General features: G+C 50.4%; 2 protein-coding genes across 6 annotated transcripts in view; one reads left to right on the top strand and one right to left on the bottom strand.

The window, feature by feature from the left end:
• Positions 1-5,781: 5,781 nt before the first annotated feature.
• Positions 5,782-20,042, bottom strand: LOC142821634 (uncharacterized). Of its 3 annotated transcripts, none has more exons than XM_075913208.1 (6): positions 19,803-20,042; positions 18,760-18,876; positions 16,108-16,130; positions 15,405-15,464; positions 11,536-11,729; positions 5,782-10,410 (listed from the first exon to the last, which is right to left on the bottom strand). In XM_075913208.1, exons 5-6 carry the CDS (start codon positions 11,672-11,674, stop codon positions 9,392-9,394), a joined length of 1,158 nt encoding a protein of 385 aa, XP_075769323.1. In that variant the 5' UTR covers positions 11,675-11,729; positions 15,405-15,464; positions 16,108-16,130; positions 18,760-18,876; positions 19,803-20,042; the 3' UTR covers positions 5,782-9,391. The 3 variants fall into 3 exon arrangements, with proteins under 3 accessions (XP_075769323.1, XP_075769325.1, XP_075769324.1); XM_075913210.1 differs by having other exon boundaries at positions 5,782-10,407; XM_075913209.1 differs by lacking the exon at positions 19,803-20,042 and adding an exon at positions 19,403-19,598.
• An 8-nt stretch (positions 20,043-20,050) lies between these two features.
• The window catches only part of LOC142821594 (uncharacterized), a 184,784-nt gene continuing 181,025 nt past the window's right edge, over positions 20,051-23,809 (top strand). For 2 of the 3 annotated variants that reach the window (XM_075913020.1, XM_075913019.1), the window contains exon 1: positions 20,065-20,835. In XM_075913020.1, the coding sequence (XP_075769135.1) occupies positions 20,350-20,835 (486 nt within the window). In that variant the 5' untranslated portion in view covers positions 20,065-20,349. Of the gene's footprint in view, positions 20,836-22,734; positions 22,831-23,404; positions 23,636-23,809 lie in introns of all 3 variants that reach the window. The other variant, XM_075913021.1, reaches the window with a different exon arrangement.

The following is a 23,809-nucleotide window of genomic DNA, read 5'->3' as shown; positions in this document are numbered from 1 at the left end:
CCTTCACAGCATCCTCTGACAAGGAGTTCCACTGGGTGCAAAAATGCTTCCTCTTGGTTTATTTTTAATTTGGTTACTTACTAGTTTCATTCTGTCACCCGGTATCTCGAGTAAGAGAAAAAAAATTCTTATTGCTTTCTGCACCCCTGTCATCGTTACACAAAACTCTGTCCCATCACCCCTGAGTCGTCCCTTTCCCAAGCTGAGAAGAAGAAGTTCCATGAACTCCTGGGATCTGCTTTCCAAAGAAGAGGCATTTCCCGTGGAAAGATGGCCAAGCCCAATCCCCTACACAGAGCCCCAGAAAATACCAATGGACACTGGGCACTTGTAAAGCTCCCTTACGGGCAGCGCTACAGAATGGATCCGGCTGGCCATCGGGCTGACTAATGCCATCAACAGACGAGTCCCAATGAGACTTCTCAGCCCAAGTGCAGAGATTGTGGAGTCTCCCACTCCCAGCCCAGTGGCAGAGGGGCAGCGCCCTGAGGAGGTGGGTCCCGAGGCAGCGAAGACCTTTGAAGGGAACGGAGACGTAAGGTAAGAAGGAAGGAGAACAAGTCACCTCTTCTCAGGTGAGATGTGCTGGGAAGCCGAGCTCCAAGGGCTGGTTCCTGTCTGGTGGCTCCTTGCAGGGCCTGGCTTGAGAAGCGCCAAGGAGCCATGTGTGGGCAGGAGAAAGGGTGGAGAAGGAACGTGGATGAAGGAGCAGGGCGGCGGAGCAGGAAGAAGGGAGGGTGTCAAAGGAAGCTGGGGGTGCTGGGTGGGAAGAAAGTGAGGGGAATGGGATGGCTAAGGTCTGGGCATGAGGCAGGATGTTATGTGGCTTTGTGTCCCTTTGCAGCAAAGGCGACAGCCACACTGCCCCGAAGGTGAATAGCCACAGTAGCGGCACTTCTTGGGTGGGCCCTGGACTGTGTGGTCACAACAGCCTGGTCTCAGGCAAGGCATCGCTGAGAAGTCTCAGCCCTGCCTCCTCCCATCTCAGCCTAACCTGTTTAGCTCTCCCACATGCTCCTGAAAGCCTGCACCCGGGGGCAGGCCCTGGAACTGCCTTGTGGGCACCCAGGGGAGCAGTAATAAGAGAAGACCCTGTGTTTCTGCCTGGCTTTGAACCAGGGACCAAGTCCCAAGAGGTTTCTCCCCCACCAGTGAGAAGCACTTGATGCCCACACACCCTGACTCTCCAGGGAATCACAAGGGCGTGTGGTGCTTGCTCTCCTGTCCCAGCAATTGCAGTCAGAGCCCTGCCTTGCCAGTGCCAGTCACAGAAGCCTCTGTACCTGCTCCAGGTTTGTGGTTTCCTTCTTCCCAACACTCCTCCCCACTCAGCCTTTTCCTGAACCAGCAGTTCCATGGGTGGCCAGGGGAGGCCTCTTCTGTGTCCCAGAAGGACCTGGGAAAATGTGAACAAAGGCTGCAAAAAGGCACCATTGGGAGTTGAACCCAGGATCTCCTGTTTATGAAGCAAGTGCTTTAACCAACTAAGCCATGGTGCCCACCTGCAAACTCTTTTTAAAATGGCTCTTTCTGTTTCCAGACAACACCTTTGACTCCCAAAATGAGGCCATTCCCCACTTCTCTCCAGCCTTCCCGTCCTGGTTCCCTGGGCACAGAGAGCTTCATGGGCTGGGGGCTTTGGCTTCCTTGCCCATGGGATGCTGTTGCAGGAAGGGCTGCTCAGCGGGGGGGGGGAAGGTTCACCTGTGGAGGAAGGGAAGAGTATTTGGATGCAGACTGGCTAACCTAGTGAGGAGGCTTTAAACTAGGTTTGATGGGGGCAGGTGCCCAAAGCCCACAGGTAAGTGAATAACATGGACACCTGGGAGATGGGGCAGAAATGGGAGGGAGCAGGGGCTGTAACTGCAGAGATAAAGGAGCGACACAGGACCACTGGGAAGAAAACTCTAATCTGTGTCTTAGATGCTGGTACAGACACACAGGACTATGGATAATAGGCAGGAAGAAGTTGGTATCACAGGGACCTGGTGGGATAACTGGAACTTCGTCACAAAAGGGTACAACTTGCTCGGGAAGGATTGGCAGGGGAAAAGGGAGGAGGAGTTTTCTTATCTATGAAATATGCGAACACTTGGCCTGAGGCAGAGATGGACACATGAGTGGACTTGTCGGGAGTCTGTGTGTGAGGTTACAAGAGGAAAAACCCCAGGGTGATATCACACTAGGTGTCTATTACAGACACCTCCCCAGGCAGAAGAGGTGCCTGAGGCTTTTTAAACAATTAACAAAATCATCCAAAGTGCAGCTGGTTTCACTCACACTCAGCCTCACCCACAGCTGGGAGGCAGTTTGCAGGGAGCTGAAAAGAAACAGAAGAGGGGAAACTGGAGCCTGGCAGAACCAAGTCTTGGGATTCTTCTGTGTCCAGATGTGCTAAGCAGCTGGCAGCCAAGCTCCCAAGCGCTGGTCTGTTCCTGCCCTCTCCAGGCAGGTGAATCCCCTCCGCTGGGTGTTACAGGCTGGACTTTGCCTGCCTGACTTTTAGCCAGGGAACTGCTCCCTGGAAGGCAAACGTTACACCCCCTGCACTGCGGAAACCAGCCCCTTGCCTTATGGAAGAGGGAAGGAGCCCCTGGAAGCACTTAGCCCCTGGCTGGCTCTGCTTGTGGAAAAGAGGAAGCAGCAAACATCTATAACTGGAGAATGTGGGTATTGGTCCCACTGCTTCTCGCATGCAAAGCGAGCGCGCTATCACTTGAGCTAATTCCCCTACCCATGAATAGCTTTTCTGCCCCACCCACCGTGTTCCAGGGCCCACAACGTCCCTTCTGATAAACCCTCATATAAAACTCGGTAAATATCCAGAGCAGTTGTGGTTCCATTTACAAGACTCTGCACAGCTCAGTTCAAATCAGCCGGTGTGACGACGCTTTGGGGTTTTCCCATCTCCTGCACCCCCGAAATAGCACGGACAGACTCCACCAGCCAGTAGAATAGAGGGAGTTTATTGCCTCTCCAGTATACAGCACAGCACAGACGTCATCTGGTTACAGGGCAGGCCTAGGATGCCTCAGCCCCCCTAGATATGGGGCGGGTCTGGGCTTCTAAACCCCAGCCTGTTGCTTAGGCTGCTTCCTCCATGATCCCAGACAGAAACTAACCAACTCCCCTCCAGCCCTGTCCCCCAGGCTGGGGCGGCATTCCATCTTCCTTTGTTTCTCTCCCTGGGGGGTAGCTGGTCAGACAGGTTTGAAGCCCCCTTTGCATAATGACTCACTCCCTGCCCTGCTGGGTCGTGCCACAGACAGTAGAGGTCACCCACAGCCCACTGCCCAGCACAGCAATGAAAAAGGCACCCCCACTACGTCACAGTCAGTCTTCCCTAGAGCCCGGAACATCGACCGTGTCAGCGTCGCTCTTACGCCCAGTGTAGACACGGCCTTAGGGTGTGTCTAGACTACCTAGTTTTGTCGACAAAAGTGGACTTTTGTCGACAAAACTATACCAGCGTGTACACTACCGCTGAGTTCTGTCGACATAACGTCAACAGAACTCAGCAGTTTTGTCGACGCTGGTATACCTCATTTTACGAGGCATAACACCTTCTGTCGACAGAACTCTATCGACAGAAGGTGTTATTGCCTGTAACATTGCGTCCAGACTACGGAGTTCTGTCGACAAAGCAGCTTGCTTTGTCGACAGAACTCAATGTGTCTGGACGCTCTTTGTCAACGGAAGTTTTGTCGACAGTATCTGTCGACAAAACTTCCATCGACAAAACGCGGTAGTCTAGACGTACCCTTAGAGTGTCACAAACCAGCCCCAGACACATTCCTGGCTAGGACCAGGCACAGTCTGAGCTCATTGAGGGTCTGTCCTACCTGAGACGTGTGTGACAGAAAAGCCTCCTGTTCCCTGGCCATTTCCCAACTCTGGCTGCAGACCCAGCGATATCTGGTGCCTTGGCTGCTGTCCCTGCTGGCAGGGAGCTGTCCCGCACCTGCAGTTCATCCGCCTCCTGGAGAGGCAGCAGCTCCATGAGGGGGAGAAGCTGGGGAATTTCCTGGGCAACAAAGGGAGCAGGAATAAGAGACGACCTTGTGTTTTTGCCTGGCTTTGAACCAGGGACCTTTTGTATGAGAAGCAAAAGCAAAAACCCCTATACCCCAGAATCCCTCTTGGGGGTGGGGAGAGAGTGTGAAGCATGGACGAGTATTGTGTTATGAACTTTTTCTAAATCCCTGCTCTGCAGGGGAGGGGAATGCACCTTGTGAACACTCCACCTCTTATTCTCATGGAAGTGACTAACCCGAGCTACCAGCTATTAATGACCTGGATGAGAGGATGGATTGCACCCTCATCAAGTTTGCGGATGACACTAAGCTGGGGGGAGAGGTAGATACGCTTGAGGGCAGAGATAGGGTCCAGAGTGTCCTAGACAAATTGGAGAATTGGGCCACAAGAAATCTGATGAGGTTTAACAAGGACAGGTGCAGAGTCCTGCACTTGGGATGGAAGAATCCGAAGCATTGTTACAGGCTGGGGACCAACCAGCTAAGTAGTAGTTCTGCAGAAAGGGACCTGGGGGTTACAGTGGATGACAAGCTGGATATGAGTCAACAGGGCGTCCTTGTAGCCAAGAAGGCTAATAGCATATTAGGTTGCATTAAGAGGAGCATTGCCAGCAGATCCAGAGAAGTGATTATTCCCCTTTATTCAGCTCTGGTGAGGCCACATCTGGAATATTGTGTCCTGTTCTGGGCCCCCCCACTACAAAAAAGATGTGGTCGCATTGGAGAGGGTCCAGCGGAGGGCAACCAAAATGACTGGGGGGCTGGAGCACATGACCTATGAGGAGATGCAGAGCGAGTTGGGTCTTTTTAGTCTGCAGAAGTAAAGAGTGAGGGGGGATTTGATAGCAGCCTTCAACTTCCTGAAGGGAGCTTCCAAAGAGGATGGAGAAAGGCTGTTCTCAATAGTGACGGATGGCAGAACAAGGAGCAATGGTCTTAAGTTGTGGTGGGAAAGGTATTAGGATATTAGGATAGTTGGATATTAGGAAAATCTATTTCACTGGGAGGGTGGTGGAGCACTGGAATGGGTTACCTAGGAAACTAGCGGAGTCTCCATCCCTAGAGGTGTTTAAGTCTCGACTTGACAAAGCCCTGGCTTGGTTGATTTAGTTGGGATTGGCCCTACCTGGAGCAGGGGGCTGGATTTGATGACCTTCTGAGGTCTCTTCCAGCTCTATGGTTCTATGATTTCCTCACCAGCCCCTTTGTCATCTTTTATAGGGGAAAAGGCAGCACACCACATTTATTGAGAATACAACAGTTGCACATGCTTTTCAATCAATCACACACACAGTCATACTCACAGGCTGTGTCCAGACTGGCATGATTTTGCACAAATACTTTTAATGGAAAAACTTTTCCGTTAAAAGTATTTGTGCAAAATCATGCCAGTCTAGACGCAGCCAATAATTGAACAATAAAGTAATTCACCCAAACCCTCTAAAGCTAGTTTACAAAATAAAAGCATATCATTAGGTAACAACAGGCTGATCAAAATGAACAAGAACATCTGTAAAGGAAAAGTATTCTAAAGTATAATGTGCCACTGCGACAGGGGTAGAAATGTTTTCTTTGTCTTTCAGAACATCAGAAAGTGCTGGTGTCATGGCTCCTTCCTCACTCTCGCATGATAAATGCAGAAGTGGGGGACAGCAAGTGTACCCCAAAGCCTTATCTACCAGGCTTTGGTATAAAACTTCCCCCAAAATCTTAAAAAACCTAGATCTTGGGAATAAAACTTCCGCTGCCACCACCCAAATGTTGATAAAGAAATCAGGGGAAAGATCATTTGGGAAATCTCACCCCTAAAATAAGAATCAGGGCACACAATTAACCACTTCCAGGTTAATAACAAGAAAAGAAAGAACTTTTATTATTACAACAATATTCCTGTTGCAAGCATAATGACTAGATAGGAAGGTAACAAAATATACTCATGGAGAAACTCCATGGGCCTAGAACTTGGTTACAAAGAAAAGCCAAAACATCTTTTAAACAGTGCTAGATCTCAGATCCCATACCCAACCTTTAAAACAATAAAGCCTAACGAAACTACCTAAACTTTACCCTACTTACAGAAAATGAAGAATGGTGCCTTGGAGAAAGAGACATGCTTGTCCCTCTCTGTAGCTGCAGAGAACACACACAGAAAGACAAAAGGGAGAAAGGAAAAACCCAAATTCCTTTGTCCCAGTTTGAAAGTCCCACCTATATTCCTACTGGTCACTCCACCTGGCTAGGTGTAGTTAACCCCTTAATCCCCAGGCTGCTGGCTAACCCTCATAATCATGACAGCTGGTACCAGCTGAAGAGCAACTAAAAGAAAAAAACAAACATCATGATGTTCTGTGTTCATAATGTGTTCTGTCCGGCTACGTCTACACTGGCATGATCTTCCGGAAATGCTTAAAATGGAACAGTTTTCAGTTATAAGTATTTCCGGACAAAGCGCGTCTACATTGGCAGGATGCTTTTCCGGAAAAGTACTTTTTCCAGAAAAGCCTCCGTGCCAATGTAGACGCGCTTTTCTGCAAAAAAGCCCCAATCGTCATTTTTGCGATCGGGGCTTTTTTGCGGAAAAGAAATCTGTGCTGTCTACACTGGCCCTTTTCTGGAACAGTTTTCCGGAAAAGGACTTTTGCCCGAACGGGAGCAGCATAGTTTTTCCGGAAAAGCACTGATGATTTTACAGTAGATCGTCAGTGCTTTTCTGGAAATTCAAGGGGTCAGTGTAGACAGCTGGCAAGTTATTCCGGAAAAGCGGCTGGGGTGATGATGATCTGGCCTATGGGAAGCCCTGAACTTCAGTCCTCCCTGTCTCTTCCCCTCACCCTGTGAATGCCAGAAGACTGAGGTGTCTCAGTCGGGGGCCACATCTATGAGTGTTCTCCAACTGATTTTTCTGTGGATGAGTGGCCCCCAATACCAAAAAGGTTCTCCACCCTTACAATAAGAAAAAACATTGATTTTTTTGGTATGTATTGGACATAAATATTTTACATAATATACAATAAAGTTTGATCAACTAACATGAAAGTTAAAAAGTTTAATCTCTTCAGTAATTTAAATGTAACTCCCCAGATGCAGTCCTAGCAAAATCGCTTGACTAATTACGTAATTAATAGTGAGTTTCCATTAGCAACAGTAGTCTACAGGTTTGGAGAGGGCCGGGCTGGGGCTGGGCACTACTGAGGGAATCCACTCAGGTCAAATTGCTCAAAACCAGGACTTGCTGACAGCCCTTGACTGGAGACCTTTCCGAAATAGGCCACAAACTAGTCATACAGAGCACGTTATCTGCCAGTCCACCCATAGGAAGCCTCATAAGTAAAACCTCTCAGATACCCCAGCTCTTCCTATGCCACAATCAGCCCTGGTCTTACACACAGGTGAGAGGTTATAGAGCCCAGTCTCGCCAACCCAGAACAGATCCACCCAGTTCCAAAGAACCAGTGATGAATCTCTGGTCAATTTATACTTTAGATCTTACCCACAAGATCACAATGGACCAATCCTTTAGAATCTAAAGGTTTATTAATAAAAGAAAGAAAAGGTTGAGAGTAAGGTTGTTAAGGAGAATACATTATATACATCAATCCGCAAATTCTTGATGCAGGATCTTAGCAGAGATGTTACAAACTGCTAGCATAAAAGTCTTTGGCGTACATAGTATATCAGGATGGGTCAGAAGAAATTCCCCTTGTTTCTGTCCTTAGCAAGGCTTCATTTGGGATAAGTAGCAAGACTGAAGACAAGAACGGAGCCCCCCCTCATGGTGTTTGATATTCATTCCTGGTGTCTTCCAAGTTGGACCTAGTCACATGGTCAAGTGACTTGTTTCATATGCCAGCAGCCATTGTAACCTGACTGCTTTGCAGCTTACCACATGCATTCCTCAGTTGTGTATTGGCCACCCGGAGAGCCACTGTCCTTGGATCCGTACTGATTAGCATAGTCACGCATTGGACATTCTTTCCCCATGACAGGCAGTCCATACACAGCATCAACAGAGCCCGTAGTCATAACTCCACATACAAACTCCAAACAAGTACATGAATACCATACATAGAATCAACACAATATCAGCTATCATTTGATACCTCACATGGCCCACTTTGTACCAAATTTGAAGCAAACAATTCCCCGTGATCACAGCAAGCGATCTGTATGCTCACCTTAAAATCCAATAATGTAACAGGGGGCTCAAGAAAGGGTTGGGGTCTTAAGGAAGGATCTGGGATGCAGAAGCAGGCAGCTATCTGGCCAGGGAGAGGGTGCAAGATAAAAGGAGGGTGTCAGAGCAAGTTGGGGGTGCTGGCTGCCAGAGGAAAGGGAATTGAGGCGATTGGGAGGGAGTATCAGCGGAGAACAGCAAATATTACCTGCCTTTGGGCCCCCTTGCAGCAACATCTGCAGCCACACTGTCCTGGTCACTCTGGAGGGAGGCTCTGCTGCTGCAACAGCAGCCACAAACACCAGGATCAGCCCCGGACACCAGAGGCACCACTGCTGCAACCATTGGCTGTGCTTAGAGTGGCAAGTTGATTTTGCGGAAAAACTTGCCACCAGTCTACACTGGCCATTTGAATTTCCGCAAGAACACTGACGATCTCATGTAAGATTGTCAGTGTTCTTGCGGAAATACTGTTCTGCTCCCATTCGGGCAAAAGCCCTCTTGCACAAATGATTTGCGCAAGAGGGCCAGTGTAAACAGCACAGTACTGTTTTCTGCAAAAAAGCCCCTATTGCAAAAATGGCAATTGGGGCTTTTTTGCAAAAATGCGCGTCTAGATTGCCAATCTAGATGCGATTTTCCAAAAATGCTTTTAACAGAAAACTTTTCTGTTAAAAGCATTTTCGGAAAATCATGCCAGTGTAGACATAGCCATTCAATCCAGGGCCAGAGGTGCTACTGCTGCAGCCATGCAGAGGCACCCCTGACATGGCCATGTAGCCCTAGAGGCGAGCAGTGCAGTGGCAGCAGTGCCTCTAATGCCAGCCTCAGGTTGTGGGGCAAGGACTCAGCCTAGCGCTGCCTCCTCTCTAGAAGCTACACAACACAAAGAGGGGGTGGGGTTAAGCTCCTTCCCCCTCAGCACATGCTCATTTGGAGGTGAGGCCTGGCATTACCTTGTGGACAGGATTAAAGCCTTAGACAGGCTAGATTGTGCCAACAGAGAAAATTTTGCTCACCACCACTATAGGGTTTCTCACATGTGTGGCTTCAACTATATGCAACAAGGCTTGAAATCTCGCAATAACATTTCCCAAAGTCAGAGCAGTTGAAGGATTTCACTCTTGTGAGAGTTCTCTTATGGACAACAAACTGTGACCTCTGATTGCAGCATTTCCTATAGTCAGAGCAGCTGAATGGTTTCTTGCATGTGGGTTTTCCTATGTCTTTCCAGTTGCAACCCCTGACTGAAGCTTTTCCCACAGTCAGAGCAGTGGAAGGGTTTCTCCCCTGTGTGGGCTCTCCTATGACTAACAAGGTGTGACCTCTGACTGAAGCTTTTCCCACAGTCAGAGCAGCTGAAGCGTTTCTCTCCTGTGTGAGCTCTCCTATGTCTAAAAAAGCATGACGTGTCACTGAAGCATTTCCCACAGTCAGAGCAGATAAAGGGTTTCTCCCCTGTGTGGGTTCTCTTATGGATAACAAGGTATGACCTCTGACTGAAGCTTTTCCCACAGTCAGAGCAGCTGAAGTTTTTCTCTCCTGTGTGGGTTCTCCTATGACTAACAAGGTTCGACCTCCGACTGAAGCTTTTCACACAGTCAGAGCAGCTGAAGGGTTTCTCTCCTGTGTGGGCTCTCCTATGGATAATAAGGTCTGACCTCTGACTGAAGCTTTTCCCACAGTCAGAGCAGCTGAAGGGTTTCTCTCCTGTGTGAGCTCTCCTATGTCTAACAAAGCGTGACCTGTCACTGAAGCATTTCCCACAGTCAGAGCAGCTGACGGGTTTCTCCCCTGTGTGGGCTCTCCTATGCCTAACAAGGTTTGACTTCCGACTGAAGCTTTTCCCACAGTCAGAGCAGCTGAAGGATTTCTCTCCTGTTTGGGATCTTTCATGTTTAATAAGAGCTGCACAGTCACTGGAAGAAGAAGGTGAATGTTGATGGGGGATTTTTGTTTGAACAGTTTCTGTGTTTGTTTTCAACCTTCTGCTCCTGTCACTGGATTTATCCTGTCCTGCTCCGGGATGGTGTCCCTGCTGCCTTTGTAGGCTACGCTGACTCTCACAAGTCTCTCCTTGCTCAGGACTCTGAGAAACATGCCCTTCAGATCTTCCCATTAATACCCCACATGGAGCCATTTGCTCAGGTCCTTCCTCCTGAAGACTCCTCTCACTGTTCTCATTCAGCATCCCCTCACCTGCTGGGATAGAGAGATAAAGCACACAGGAGTCATTCCCTGTGCTGAGCTGAAAGAAAAATTCTGAATGGTGAACAGAAAATGTGTGTGTGTGGGTGTGGGGGGGGGGGGACACCCAAAGAATGGCTGGAAAGATACAATAATCATGAGCTGAGTTCACCCTGCTCCCCCATCACTCTTTCCCCACACAGCATTCTCAGACTGGAGTTGAAGACAGGTTGAAGGGCCAGTCAGACTTGATGAAAACACACAATCAACATCTGCTATGAGAACACAAAAATTGGTTTGAGTCAGTTTAGCTAATTTCTCACCTGTGTGGGAATCACTGATGATCTCCCCTTCCTCACAGCCTTGGAGATCCAGGATCTGCAGCTCTTCCGTTAAAAGTATTTTCGGAAAAAGCGCGTCTAGATTGGCAGGATGCTTTTCCGGAAAAGCACTTTTTGCGGAAAAGCATCCGGGCCAATCTAGACGCGCTTTTCCGCAAAAAAAGCCCCGATCATCATTTTCACGATTGGGGCTTTTTTTGCGGAAAACACTACTATACTGTCTACACTAGCCCTTTTCTAGAACTTTGGCCAGCCAAGGTGGCTGGGCTGCTTCTCTGCTGCTCGTAGATGCTCCTGCAGCTCAGCTCCCCTTCTGTAGTCTTGGTTCTACTCTGCCAGCAGCAGCAGCCTTCCTCTTGTGGCCAGTTGGGCCTGACGTTTGGTGCCCCTCTGGCTTGCACAGAATCTACCAGAAGCAGGGAAGGACTCGGAGTTGATGCCTTCCTTCCAGGGGCTCAGCACAATAGCACAAGGGGACTCTGCAGACACTAAGAGCAGCTGCACCCAGCTCCACAACTCTGGTACATGCTGTTCCTGCCTGGGCCCTTCCACTGATGCCTCCGGCAAAGGCCAAGGCACAACATGGGCAAGATGGTGGGAACCACAAAGAGACCTTGGCTGTGGGAAGAGTAGCACCAGTATTATGTCAGTGAACCTCCTCTCACACAGGAGCCAGGATTACTGGGGCACATACTGCTGATACAGGGAGTTTGGGCAATGAGGGACCCTGAACCAAACCCAACCCAGCTGCTCCAGAGCCCACCCAGCTTCTGTTACACAAGGGGACAGGAATCCTCACCCAGCCAGCTCACAGCCTCGTAATTCTCCTGCATCACATCTCTGTAGAGGGCTCTCTGGCTCGGGTCCAGCAGAGCCCATTCCTCCTCAGAGAAATACACAGCCACCTCCTGGAAGATCACTGGCTTCGCCACGGCCATTTCCTGTCTCTAGCTCTGCAGGCCAGGGGCTGAGCTGAAGTCAGACATGGGTGTTCTGCAGCAGGAGAAGGGGAATTGGAGACATTTCAAAAATGGCTTTAATCCTTTCCACACCCCAATTCTGCTCAGACTCTGTCCCTGGTGAAAAACATGCTGAACTCTACGCTGAGTCTAGATATTCCATAAACACCTCACACAAGTTAGATCCGAAAGCCCTATTTATTTCTCTCAATAAGAACATAAGAACGGCCGTACTGGGTCAGACCAAAGGTCCTTTTAGCCCAGTATCCTGTCTGCCGACAGTGGCCAGCACCAGGTGCCCCAGAGTGGGTGGACTGAAGACAATGATCAAGCAATTTGTCTCCTGCCATCTCTCTCCACCCTCTGACAAACAGAGGCCAAGGACACCATTTTATCCCCTGGCTAATAGCCTTTTATGAACCTAACCTCCATGAAATTCTCTAGCTTCTCTTTAAACTCTGTTATAGTCCTAGCCTTCACAGCCTCCTCTGGCAAGGAGTTCCACAGGTTGACTACACGCTGTGTGAAGAAGAACTTTCTTTTATTAGTTTTAAACCTACTATCCATTAATTTCATTTGGTGTCCTCTAGTTCTTCTATATAGGGAACTAATAAATAACTTTTCTTTAGCGGCCCTGTCCACACCACTCATGATTTTATAGACCTCTATCATATCCCCCCTCAGTCTCCTCTTTTCTAAACTGAAAAGTCCCAGTCGTTTTAACCTCTCCTCATATGGGACCCGTTTCAAACCCCTAATCATTTTAGTTGCCCTTTTCTGAACCCTTTCCAAGGCCAAAATATCTTTTTTGAGGTGAGGAGACCACATCTGTACACAGTATTCAAGTTGTGGGCGTACCATAGTTTTATACAGGGGCAGCAAGATATTCTGGGTCTTATTTTCTATCCCTTTCCTAATAATTCCTAGCTTGAGTTACATTACTTTGCCTGCAACAATGGGATTCAGTTCTCAGCACCCAGTGTTTCTGCTAACAAGCCACAGATTCATCTGCCTGAACATGGACATAGGTTTAATTTAATTTGGGCTGCAGTTTTTATAATCCTTAGTCTTCATGCATTGATTTGCAGCCCAAATTTTGGTTCTCTCCTCTGACACAGACTTCCATAACAGAGAGGAAGTGAAGTTAATATGAGTATTCAGATACATATTATTAAACACGTGTGCTGAATGTTTGCAGGATCAGACCTTAAAATTCATGGATTCATGGCATCACAAAATATCCTTAACCATGTAGTCTGTCCCCTCTGTGGCATAAGCCATTACACCTAGCCCAGCTACCCAGGCACAAAGCTGTTTCCCCACAGCATTTTTTCTAGAAAGTCGCCTAGTGTTAATATGAAGACATCAAGAGATGGAGAACCCACCAGTTCTTTGCTCATTTGTTTCAGTAGCTAATCCTCTTGCCCATCAAATATTTGTGCCTCCTCTCTAGCCTGAAATTCTCCGGCTGCAGCTTTCAGTTATCGACTCTCACTGAACTGTATCCATTGTACCAGGAGTGGGCAATTCATTTTGATGGGGGGGGGAGAGAGACTCCAAGATTTTGGAAAGTGGTTGAGAGCTACACTCTTCCAAGACATTAACCAGGAAATACAGTGTATGGGATGGACACTGGGAGAAGAAGGGAGCTTTGAGAGAGTCTTTGGGATGCAGGAGAGAAAAAGGGGTCTGGGAGGGTATGTCTACACTACAAAGTAAATTCGAACTAACAGACGTTAGTTCGAATTAACTTAAATAGGCGCTTCACTAGCGATCCGCTAGTTCGAACTTAATTCGAACTAGCGGAGCGCTTAATTCAAACTAGGTAAACCTCATTCCACGAGGACTAAGCCTAGTTCGAATTAACTAGTTCGAATTAAGGGCTGTGTAGCCACTTAATTCGAACTCGTGGGAGGCTAGCCCTCCCCAGCTTTCCCTGGTGGCCACTCTGGGCACCACCAGGGAAACTTGTCTGCCCCCCTCCCGGCCCCAGACACCTTAAAGGGGCATGGGCTGGCTACGGTGCCCGTGCCAGGTGCAAGCCTGCCAGCACCCAGCCAGCAGACCCTGCACCTGGCACAGCTCAAGCCAGCCACCCGATGCCACCCAGCCCTCCGCCTCTTCCCGGGACCAGGCTGGCGGCTCCCAGGAGCCTGTCCGGGGCCACAAGAGGTGGGCGCCCGCCTGGTCTAGTGCAGACATCATGGACCTCATCCACGATCTCCGCACTAGGCACAGGAAAGTGGCCATCTAGGGCAGGAGAGCTGCCAGCCTGGCCACCCAGGAGCAGGTGTGCATGAAAATCAAGGTGGTCCACTGAGACCCCCGACCCCAAGCCCTGAGCTTAGAATGGTCGTACTAGGTCAGACCAAAGGTCCATCTAGCCCAGTAGCCCAGTTCAATAAAGGGAGTTTCTAGTTTTGAACACACGTGTCCTTTATTTTGTACATCAGGAAGGGGGGCTAGGGAGAGGTAAGTGGAAGGAGGTGAGGGAGGAATGGGGTACGAGCCCCCGATGGGGAGGACTGGGCTGGCTCTGCAGGCTCCTTAGGCTGGAAGCTCTCCTGCAGCCCCCCGATTGCCACTCCCCCCCCCCCGGATGGCAGGCTGCGGCAAGTGCAGCCGGGCTGATGGCCGAGTGCTGTGATGTGCCGAGTGTGGGCACTCAGGGCACTCCAAGACAGGACTGCTTTGCAAGCGGGGAACCCCTGAGAAGTGTCTGTCCGGGGTGGGGGTCGGGTCCCTTTAAGCACAGCCCTCGGCTATCCTGAGACAGCAGCTCCACGCTCTAAGTCCTATTCTGATGCCCTGCAGGCACTGCTTCCGGCCATCCTTAACCTCAGTTCAGGGTCCACTCAGTGTGGACATGCTAGTTCGAATTAGCAAAACGCTAATTCGAACTAGTTTTTAAGTCTAGTTGCGCTAATTCGAATTAGCTTAGTTCAGGAGACCAGGAGACCTACCTGAGTGACTCACGGCCAGCAGCCAAGCACCTCTCTGAAGCAGGTATGGAGCCTGACCAACCCTTGCACAGGCTGCGGGGCCGTGTGTGTGTGAATAAGTATGAGCCGGAGGGGAGGGGGCCCGGTGCTTCCTTTCTGGCCAGAAACCAGCCATTGAGATTGTCCTGGAGGTGGAAGCAGCGCCTGAAGCCTTCCCCCTTCACCTCCAGGCTCACTTTTACTTTCTGAGTGGCTTGCAGGTGGGAAGTGGCAAGTATGGAAGTAGCCCATGGCTCGCCAAGCATCAATGGGCTGGATCAGATAACCTGGTGACCTGGATCCGGCCCATGGGCTGTATTTTGCTCAGGCCTGCACTAGACCGAAGAGCCCTTGCGTATCCGGCAATTTCTCGCCAGGAACAAACTGATACCATTGAAGCCAGTCAGCTCTCAGCCTTTCAGCCAATTTATTGTTTGAAACCAACCCCATATTGAAACTCACTGAACAATGAAATCTGAGCCTGAAGGTGCCGTCCGTTGTGTGCTTTAACTTCACCCCTAGAGCATCACAAACCCATAGACCAGTGTTTCTCCAAGTGTTCACAAGTCCCCATGCAGTGCCCTGGGACTCCTCACTCATCACTGACTGAGATTTAGAGCTGTGTGCACCGTGGTCGCTGGGTTTGGTTGGTAACTTTAATGACAATCCCTTGAAGATGTTTTCACAGGAATTTTCTCATTTAAAAAATCTCCACCTGAAAAACTCACCTTGTCTGAAGGCTCCCAGGGATTTTCCTCTTGCTCTTTCCAGTGCCGAGGGCAGAATATCTGGTGGGGGAAGGGATAAGAGAGGTGAGATTCCAGGCTCTCCTCTTTATAACAATGTCCCCACGCTGAACTCTGCATGTCACTTGTATCAGAGACCAGACAGAGACACACTCAAGCGGTTAGTATGAAAAGGTCTGAAACTTTCCGTGTCCTCTCTCGCTTTGGCACCTCCCAGCAATGGAGCCAACATCTCTGCAGCCTCATCTCCGTCCCAGGAGACACAAACTGAAAGTGAGATTTACTTTTCCCTCCTCATCCCCTCCCACCTGGTTTCTCTCAGGGAATGTCTACACTACCACGCTAGTTCGAACTAGGGTGGTGATGTAGGCAACCGGAGTTGCAAATGAAGCCCGGGATTTGAATTTCCCAGGCTTCATTAGCATATTGCCGGGCGCCGCCATTTTTAAATGTCCACTAGTGTGGACTCCGTGCCGCGCGGCTACACACGGCAGGGACTAGCTACTTCGGACTAGGCTTCCTATTCTGAACTAGCTGTACGCCTCGTGAGACCCTCAGAATTAAGTTAGTCAGAGACATTTCTATCCAACATCTGGCTGTAGAGCCCTGGGGAGATGCGGTACCAACATCAGCTCCAAGCTCGTTCCCTGCGCTGTGCAGTATGACAGGAGTGCGAGCCACCTACCTGCTCAAGTTGTTTCTTACGTCCTAGAGAAAAGAGACAGAAAAGAATCTCAGCTGCACTGGACACACACAGGGAAGGCAATTTGCAAATATGGGGAAGAGACGCCCTGACCTGGCCCCAGGGCCATAGATTCTGTGACCTAATGGGGCTTTGCCATCTCTATTAGCTCTGTGCCTGTGACTCTGCAAAGCACAACAGTCACTCGCATGTCAGCAATACAGACGCCGAGTTACACCCAGATCGGATGTCTGGACCCCAGCACTTGTGCCTGCATAGTGGGTCTCCCTACCTGAGGAGCAGAAGTTATGAGGGGTGGGAAAGGGGAGCTGTGATGGGATGGGGGCAGGGCAAGAGGGGGAGGGAGGTGTCCAGTTTGGGACTGGAAGCCCCTAGCCCAACAGGATCAGGCTGTCGAACACCCAGTTTGCAGCTCCACAGGCTCCCTACCAGCCCCTGTGCAGCCTGTGGGGAAGCCCCGAGTCGGCATATCCAGCTCTTAGCATTGAAGCAACTGGAGGGGGGTCAGCTAGGCCAGGGCAGGGCAAGAACCACTCTTGGGCAGCACGGTGAACAGGGTTGGCCACAGACCAGGCTTCCTAACTTTAATCCAGGCCCCTTCCCTTCTGCCCTCCCCCCTCGCACCCAGGTCCTCCAGAGCCTGGCTGGAATGGCTGCCCCACTGCCAGCCCTGCTGCTTGGCATGGTACAGTCATGGGGCCAAGGGCAGGGGAGTCCTCAGGTGTGGAGAACAGATGGGGGCTGGATGGGGTGCCTGGAGTGCAGGGGGCAGGAGAGAGGGATGGACCAGAGGATGTCTGGCTCGGGGGTGGAGTCACAGCTTCCCCCAGGATCCCCTCAATGTATTGTTCCCAGCATGGTATATCAATTGGGGGACATATTTATGTGGCTTGGGTTTTTTTGGGGGGGAGGGAGGAGGTGTCTTTCAACTGTGTTTTCAGCAACAAGGTTTCATGTTGATAAGCTAAATTTCAGAAAACTGAAGACGTCCCTGACAGCGATAACAACCGTGAATAAATTGTACCAAAACACCAACATTGAGCCTGCCACTTGCAGAATCTAGTTTCATTTATAGATGTGGTACAAGAAGAATAAAATGACACCTAAAAAAGATGGCCAGGCCCACTTTTGCCAGATCCTAAGCACTATAAATTAAAATTGAACACTCAGCAATTGGAGCAAAAATGGTGGAAGCAGAATGCAAGTCACAGTTCATTCGGCCATGCCAGAAAGGATGGAACTCTGTGTTCACGGCTGTGGAGAGAATTCGGTGCACACGGAATGAACAAGAAAGGTCCATGAGAAATGTGTTCCCAGGACTCCAAATTAGTATGCAAGAAGCAGTTCTTTGCTTTATGCTTTTCTTTTTGTTAAAAAAAAACCCCCACTGATCATTCTGTATTTTTATTAACATTACGTACTGGCTGGTCAAAAGGCTGAATCTAGCAGAGCTGGTTTTATTAGCAGAATATGCCATAGTTATGGGCCCATTGGTGAAAGCACTAAATATTATCTAAGCACAGATAAGTACACTAATTGAATGGAGTGCAGCTGCGTAAATTATACCAGATTCAGGGGGTAGCAGAGATTTTTTTTTCAGTTTATCCTGTACAGACGAACAGTCTGGTAGCACTTTATAGATTAACAAAACATGTATGTGGTATCACAAGCTTTTGTGGGCACAGCCCACTTCTTCAGATGACTGGAGTTTTGAGTTTAGGCTGTGCAGAGCCAAAATAAATACATCTCATGATACCATCCATATGTTTTGTTGTCTATAAAGTGCTACCAGACCATTTGTTGTTTTTTAAGTTTAAATTATACTTGATCGTTTCAAAACTGCAAAGGAACAAGATGCCCTCTTGAAGCCACTGGTAGATGGACTTCAGTGCACCATTCAGAAATGTTTTGGTGAAATAATTGAGGACCTGGAGCTAATAGCAACTGACATCTTGATGCCAAATATTAGGACCACTTGGAACACGCATGAAACTGGGATTAGAAAAGGTAAGAGACTGTCATTTTAGACAAATGAAACTACAAAGAAGCTTGATGGGTATTTGGCATCTTCAGGAGAGACCATGGAGCTTCTGCACTCTTTTTCTAGAATTAGGGAGTTGTGCACCAGGGCCAACAGACCTCTGTCTCCATCAGCTGCCTGTGAGAGATTCTTCCATGTGATGGACTCATTTTCTCATAGACAAGCAAGGATTGGTACATTTGAAAAAAGATGCTCCTATGGTTGAACAAACATTTTGGAAATTAATCATTACAATGGAAAAATGAACACTATGAATGTGGACAAAATAAATACATTTCTGTAATCTGACTTGTATTTAATTTGGTCCCTCGTCATCTTTATAAATGAAGGCAGTGACTATCGTTAAATTCCATCATTGAAAAATGTATAGTATAGGTGTACATATAATATAGAATTGTAATATAAGTGTTTATATAGCGTGCGTGTGTGTGTTTGTGTGTGTGTTCGTGGTGACCTGCAAGAACTCGGATGGTTAAGCATAGGGTTCCATTGGACAACTAATGTTTACTTTGCATACTTCAGTACAATTAAGAGGATACTTTCGTACCTTCACTGAAGTAGTTTTACAGAAGATTACTTTGATTTTTACTTACATTTGTTTCGAAGTAGCAGGACTTTCAGTTGCATTGCACAGAGTAGTGACAGTACAAGGCATTGCATTTGCACAGAGGAAAACAATGAAAATGGGTTGCAGAGACGGGAGAGCGATTCTGTGAGTCCCGGGAATAAGACAAGAGAAAAGTGATGAGACTCTGTCCTGTCTTTAGCTCCCTTTTTATATTTTAAACACCTTTCAAATGCAGCAGCACAAACATACACTCGAGTGGGCCGGGCGCAGTGCGGGGGGGTCTGCAGCCTCCTGAACCTGCTCAGCGCCTTCCAGGTGAATAAGGGATTAAAATAAATGTTGAAGCAAATAAAAAGGCCCCTGGCCAGGGCCACTCTGTGACTCGTGCCTCATCCCCACTGGGGAAGCTGCTTTAACCCTCCTGCCCTGCACTTTTTCCCTGATGCCCACCCCCTCACCACCCTCTGCCCCCATTACCCTCATGCCCCTGTGCCCTCACACACGCTCCTCCCCCCCCCCCTCGCAGGGGCTTTGCTCTCGGTGTTGCAGAGTTTACCTGGCGCCCCTCCCACACCAGACCTGAGCCTGCCCAGACCCCGCCCTAGCCCCGCCCCCTGCATCTGCCCCGCCAAGTCCACGCGGAGCCGCGTCCCCCTCGGGACACTCACAGCTCGCGGGCAGAGAAACGGGCCAGGGCTGCGCCAGAACCGCTGCGCATGCGCAGTGCCCAGGCAGGAGCCCGCAGTGGCACCGCCTCTCAGGTGAGCATCCCCCGCCCCCCTCCGCGCGCAGCCCCGGGACCAACCAGACGCGCTGGGCAGAAGCCGGGACTGGCCCACGTGGGCATCTCTCGGCCCCGCCCCCGCAACAAAGGGCCGGTCCCAGCACCCCGCGCGCGCACCAGCCGCAGCCTCCCCCCGCCCGCGTAGCCACGTGGGGCCCAGAGCGAACCCTGCAACCCCAGCAGCGCGCGCCGGCCCCGCCCACCTCGGGACACGCCCCCGCTCCCAGCCCGGCAGGGAGGGAATCCCCCGGGTCGCTACACGCGCTGCAAAAGCCCCACCCCACCTGCGAACCGGCCCGGGCTCCGAGAAGCGGAAGTAGCCTCTGGCCGGGGGGGCGGTGCCAAGCAGCGCCCGGTCTGAGCTAAGCCCTGGCGCTGGGGTCTGAGCGGAGTCATGGACCTGCTGCGCATGCGCGGTCTGACGTTCTACTCCGCCCGTGCGCCACGCTCCCTGAGCCGGGAGCCGTTGTGAGGGGCTGTTGGGGCCGTTACTCGCTGGGGGGAGGGGCTGTGACCTGCGCTGCTGGTGGGTCCGGCGCTGGGTATCGGGGCGCGCCCGCTGGGGGCAGGGAGGGGGCGGGTCCGGCTGGGCGGTCGCCCCCCCTTCCCCCTCGGGCTGTTGGCCGCTTCCTGATGCTCGCGCTGGCCTGGTGCCGGGCGGGGCTGCAGAGTGTTTGTGTGTGGGGGATTTGAACACAGGGCGGGGAGGGGCCCTGGCCTGAGGGGCACAGCAATGGGGGGCGGTTCTGGCAGGGGCAGTTAGCGGGTGAGGCCCAATGGACCCTGCAGGGGGGAGCGAAGCTTTTGGGGCTTTTTCGATTTTTAATTTTGATGCGTTTTTTTGTCCTCAGTGCTGGTGCCTCACGCCCCCACTCCCGGACCTGCTCCTCTATTGCTGAGCTCAGGAATGTGACACGGCCCCGGTCCCCCAGCCCAGAGGCAGCCATGGCTGCAGAGAGCCCCGTGGAAAGTGTCCGGGAGGAAGCGCCGCGTCCCGTCTGTCTGGAGGATTTCACAGCCCCTGTCGCTCTGGAGCGTGTGCACAATTCCTGCCAGGCCCCCCTCAGCCCTCAGGGCAGAGACACTGAGCAGCAGGGACCCCTCCAGCCCAACCGGCAGCTTGCAAATGTGGTGGAACTAGCCAAGCCGCTGAATTTCCAGTCATCAAAGAGAGCAAGATGGGACGGGGTGTGTGGGGAGCACCAGGAGGCTCTGAAGCTGTTCTGTGAAGAGGATCAAACTCCCATCTCTGTGGTGTGTGACAGATCCCAGGCTCACATGGTGGTGCCCTTACAGGAAGCTGCCCATGAGTACAAGGTACAGAGTGGCTGTCCAGTGTGATGGGAAATAACATTGGGTTTTTAATTACAGGCTAATTTCACTGACTGTTACCAGACACAGATGTGAACCAACCAGTGTGAAGCAGTGGTCTCCAGCCTTTTAAAGTAGCACTTTTTGAATTTAAGTGCAATCTAGGATCTACCTCAAACCCAAATACCCTTGCCCCACCTCCTTTGTGATCCTTTTCCGAGGCCTCGCCTCTGCTCACTGCATCCCTTCTCCCTCCCCCATCCTTTCTCCCTTTCATCAGGCAGGGGCAGAGGGTTGGAGTGCAGGAGGGGGTTCAGGCTCTGTAAGGGAGTTTGAGTTCAGGGGGCTCAGAGTTAGAGAAGGGACTTGGGGTACGGGAGAGGTATATGACTCAGACAGGGATACAGGCTCCAGCTGCACACTGCTCACCACAGGTGGCTCCTCTGTGGTGGTGGAGTGGGGCTAAGGAAGACTCACCCCTGCACCACTCTCAAAAGCAGCCTACACACTCCCTCTGTGGAGATAGAATGCAGGGTGGGAGAAGGAAACAGCTTCAAGGCAAAGGGCAGGAGATGTGCAGCAGCAGGGAGAGGGGGCAGCTGAAGTGCTGCACTTGATAGCCTCTTAGCCAAACCAGTCAAGATCACCTGTCAGAGGCTCCAAGATCTACCTGTAGATTCCGACCTACTGGTTGGTGACCACTTCTGTAAAGCCTTCATGATTCAAGAGGTGCAGTAAAAAGTAAATGTTCTGGCTTTGTGGCAACTTATGTCAAGTCTTCACAGATACCTGATGTGGGAAATGTTTCTCTGAGGCTGTAAATCCTGAAACCCAGCCCTCACTGGTGGCGGGAGGGGTGTTTGCACAAGGGAAGGTGTTAATAATCAGAGAGGCTTAGATTGCAGGAGCTACAGGCCACTCCGTCAGTGAGCTGCCTTGGGACTAGAGAAGAGGAGGTTACAAGCTGCTACTGGTTGGATGAACAGGAATAATAATCTGTCATTTGCCTTATAGATCCGCAATGACATCTGGGCCCTGCACAATAACCAGCACGGGAAAGTCCCTGCTCTGAGCAGGTCACAGTCCAGTTAGACAAACTGTGGAAAGGGAAGGTGGGGCAGCAAGTTGCTCATAGTCACCAAATACGTCAGGGATAGAGTTTGGTCCTGAACCCTGGTCCAGTTGTTAGACTACACTGTTCCCTGTCCCTCAGCATCACTGAACAGTGATGAAGTGTGGCTGTTAGGAGAGAAAGATGCCTTGATAAAGCTCTGGGCTCAGCTGGGAGAAGAGGTTTCCCACTGGGATGCTGAACCTCTGGGCTGCTCTGTGAGGGGTTAAACTCTGATACAGCAGCTGGCACTAGATGAGGTTGCTGGGCTGGATGCTGTGTTCAAACTGGTTAACTGATGAGCTAATGTTTATCGGTGCCAATTACTGGTTAAACTCCCCACTGCCCCTGAAGTGCCCACTTGCCTCTGGCAGCTTACGTCAGTCTGCAGCTGCTGGGTGTTCCCATTGGCCAGCAGTTCTTGTGGCCACCCTGGCACCCTTGCAAGAGATCCCTGGCCCCAGGAGAGCCCATTTCCGCTACCAACCCTGCCTGTCAGCAGGTTAAAAAAATACTGTCACTGATAAAATTGTAATCGGTTACTTGATTAGTATTGTTAACCACCTGCATCATTCTTTATGAAGGTGCCACCACTGATCTGTCCTCCACCCTCGTAGGTGTCCTGCATCCGCAGTCTCCTCCTGTGTATTTTTCTATAGACAAAGCCATGTCCAGGGCTGAGTCCCTACTGGACAGGGGCAGAGCTCCACAAAACTGGGACTCTCTTAAAGGCAGACAAATAGTCTCCCAACATCTAATGGGGTTTGCCCTCGTGCTTATTTCTATTTCTCCAGGAAAATTTGGAGACTCATTTGAAGACTCTGAGGAAGGGGAGAGAAAAGCTGCTGAGAAGGAAAACAACAGCAGAAGGGAAAAGCCAGGAGTATCTGGTAAGTGCTTGTGGCTATGGACCAGCCATAGGGCTGTGTTAGGAGGCAGACTCCTTTGTGGCCTTGGTGAGGTTGGGCTTGTTTGTGTTTCTCCTGGATCATGAATTGCTGGGTGAGATCCATGTGTAGAAAGGCCTTGAGCATCCGTGTCAGTGCATGAGTTAATGTCCATCCTTTGTGGCTTTCCCAGACATCCTCCCCAGGTGAGCTCAATGTGCCCCTGACGGACTGTCTGCTCACTTGGTGCATTTATATGTTTGCTTCTTTTTCCTCCATGGGTATCTCTGTCAGGCTGGTGCTGAGTCGTGCCTCCTGGTGCTCTGGATATGAATTCCCAGAGTCCATGAATAACACAAGATGCTGCCCATGACAGACATGGGAACATCCCTTTCAGAGGGACACGGGGCAAAGGAGATGCTGGGAGAGACGCATCTGCCTAGTAATCACAAAGAGTCAAATGTCGCACATTTTAGGGTTTTCCAAGAAATTCTCCCTACTGCGCACTCAGCGCCCCGTGAAAGGGCTGTGGGCTCCATCCATGCCCCTGACCAGCCCTTTCCCTGTTTTCACACAGAAATGGACCCAAGCAGAAAGGCAGATGATTGTGGCTGAGTTTCAGCAGCTGCTGCAGTTTCTGGAGGAACAAAAGCAGCGACTCCTAGCCCAGCTGGAGAAATTAGATGAGGCGATTGAGAGGTTCCAGATTGACACTGTCAGGAACCTCTCCGTGCAGATTTCCCGTATCAGTGAGGGGATCGGCGAGCTGGAGGGGACACGTCAGAATCCAGCAAGTGAATTTCTGCAGGTGAGACTGAGGGACAAACATCCCAGCTCCTCACACAGCGAAGGGGGGATCCTGAATCACAAGTGCTGGATCCCAGTTGTCAGATCTCAGTGTAACACCTTGTGCATTGCTGCCATGTGAGTGACTCTTGTGCTTTGTAGAGTTACAGGCACAGAGCTATTAGAGATGGCAAAG

This window comes from Pelodiscus sinensis, chromosome 31 (assembly GCF_049634645.1).
Source record: "Pelodiscus sinensis isolate JC-2024 chromosome 31, ASM4963464v1, whole genome shotgun sequence".
NCBI classification, from domain to species: domain Eukaryota; kingdom Metazoa; phylum Chordata; order Testudines; family Trionychidae; genus Pelodiscus; species Pelodiscus sinensis.
Note: the sequence above shows the minus strand (reverse complement) of the source record. Positions and strands in the feature narration are given on the sequence as shown.

What these genes read in the sequence shown, in the direction of transcription:
- LOC142821634 (XM_075913208.1), bottom strand. Translation starts at nt 11,674, where the DNA reads ATGGCCGTGGCGAAGCCAGTGATCTTCCAGGAGGTGGCTGTGTATTTC. An exon ending in CGAGGCTGTGAGCTGGCTGG is followed by an intron (nt 10,411 to 11,535) that starts GTGAGGATTCCT and finishes TCTCTATCCCAG; the next exon opens with CAGGTGAGGGGATGCTGAAT.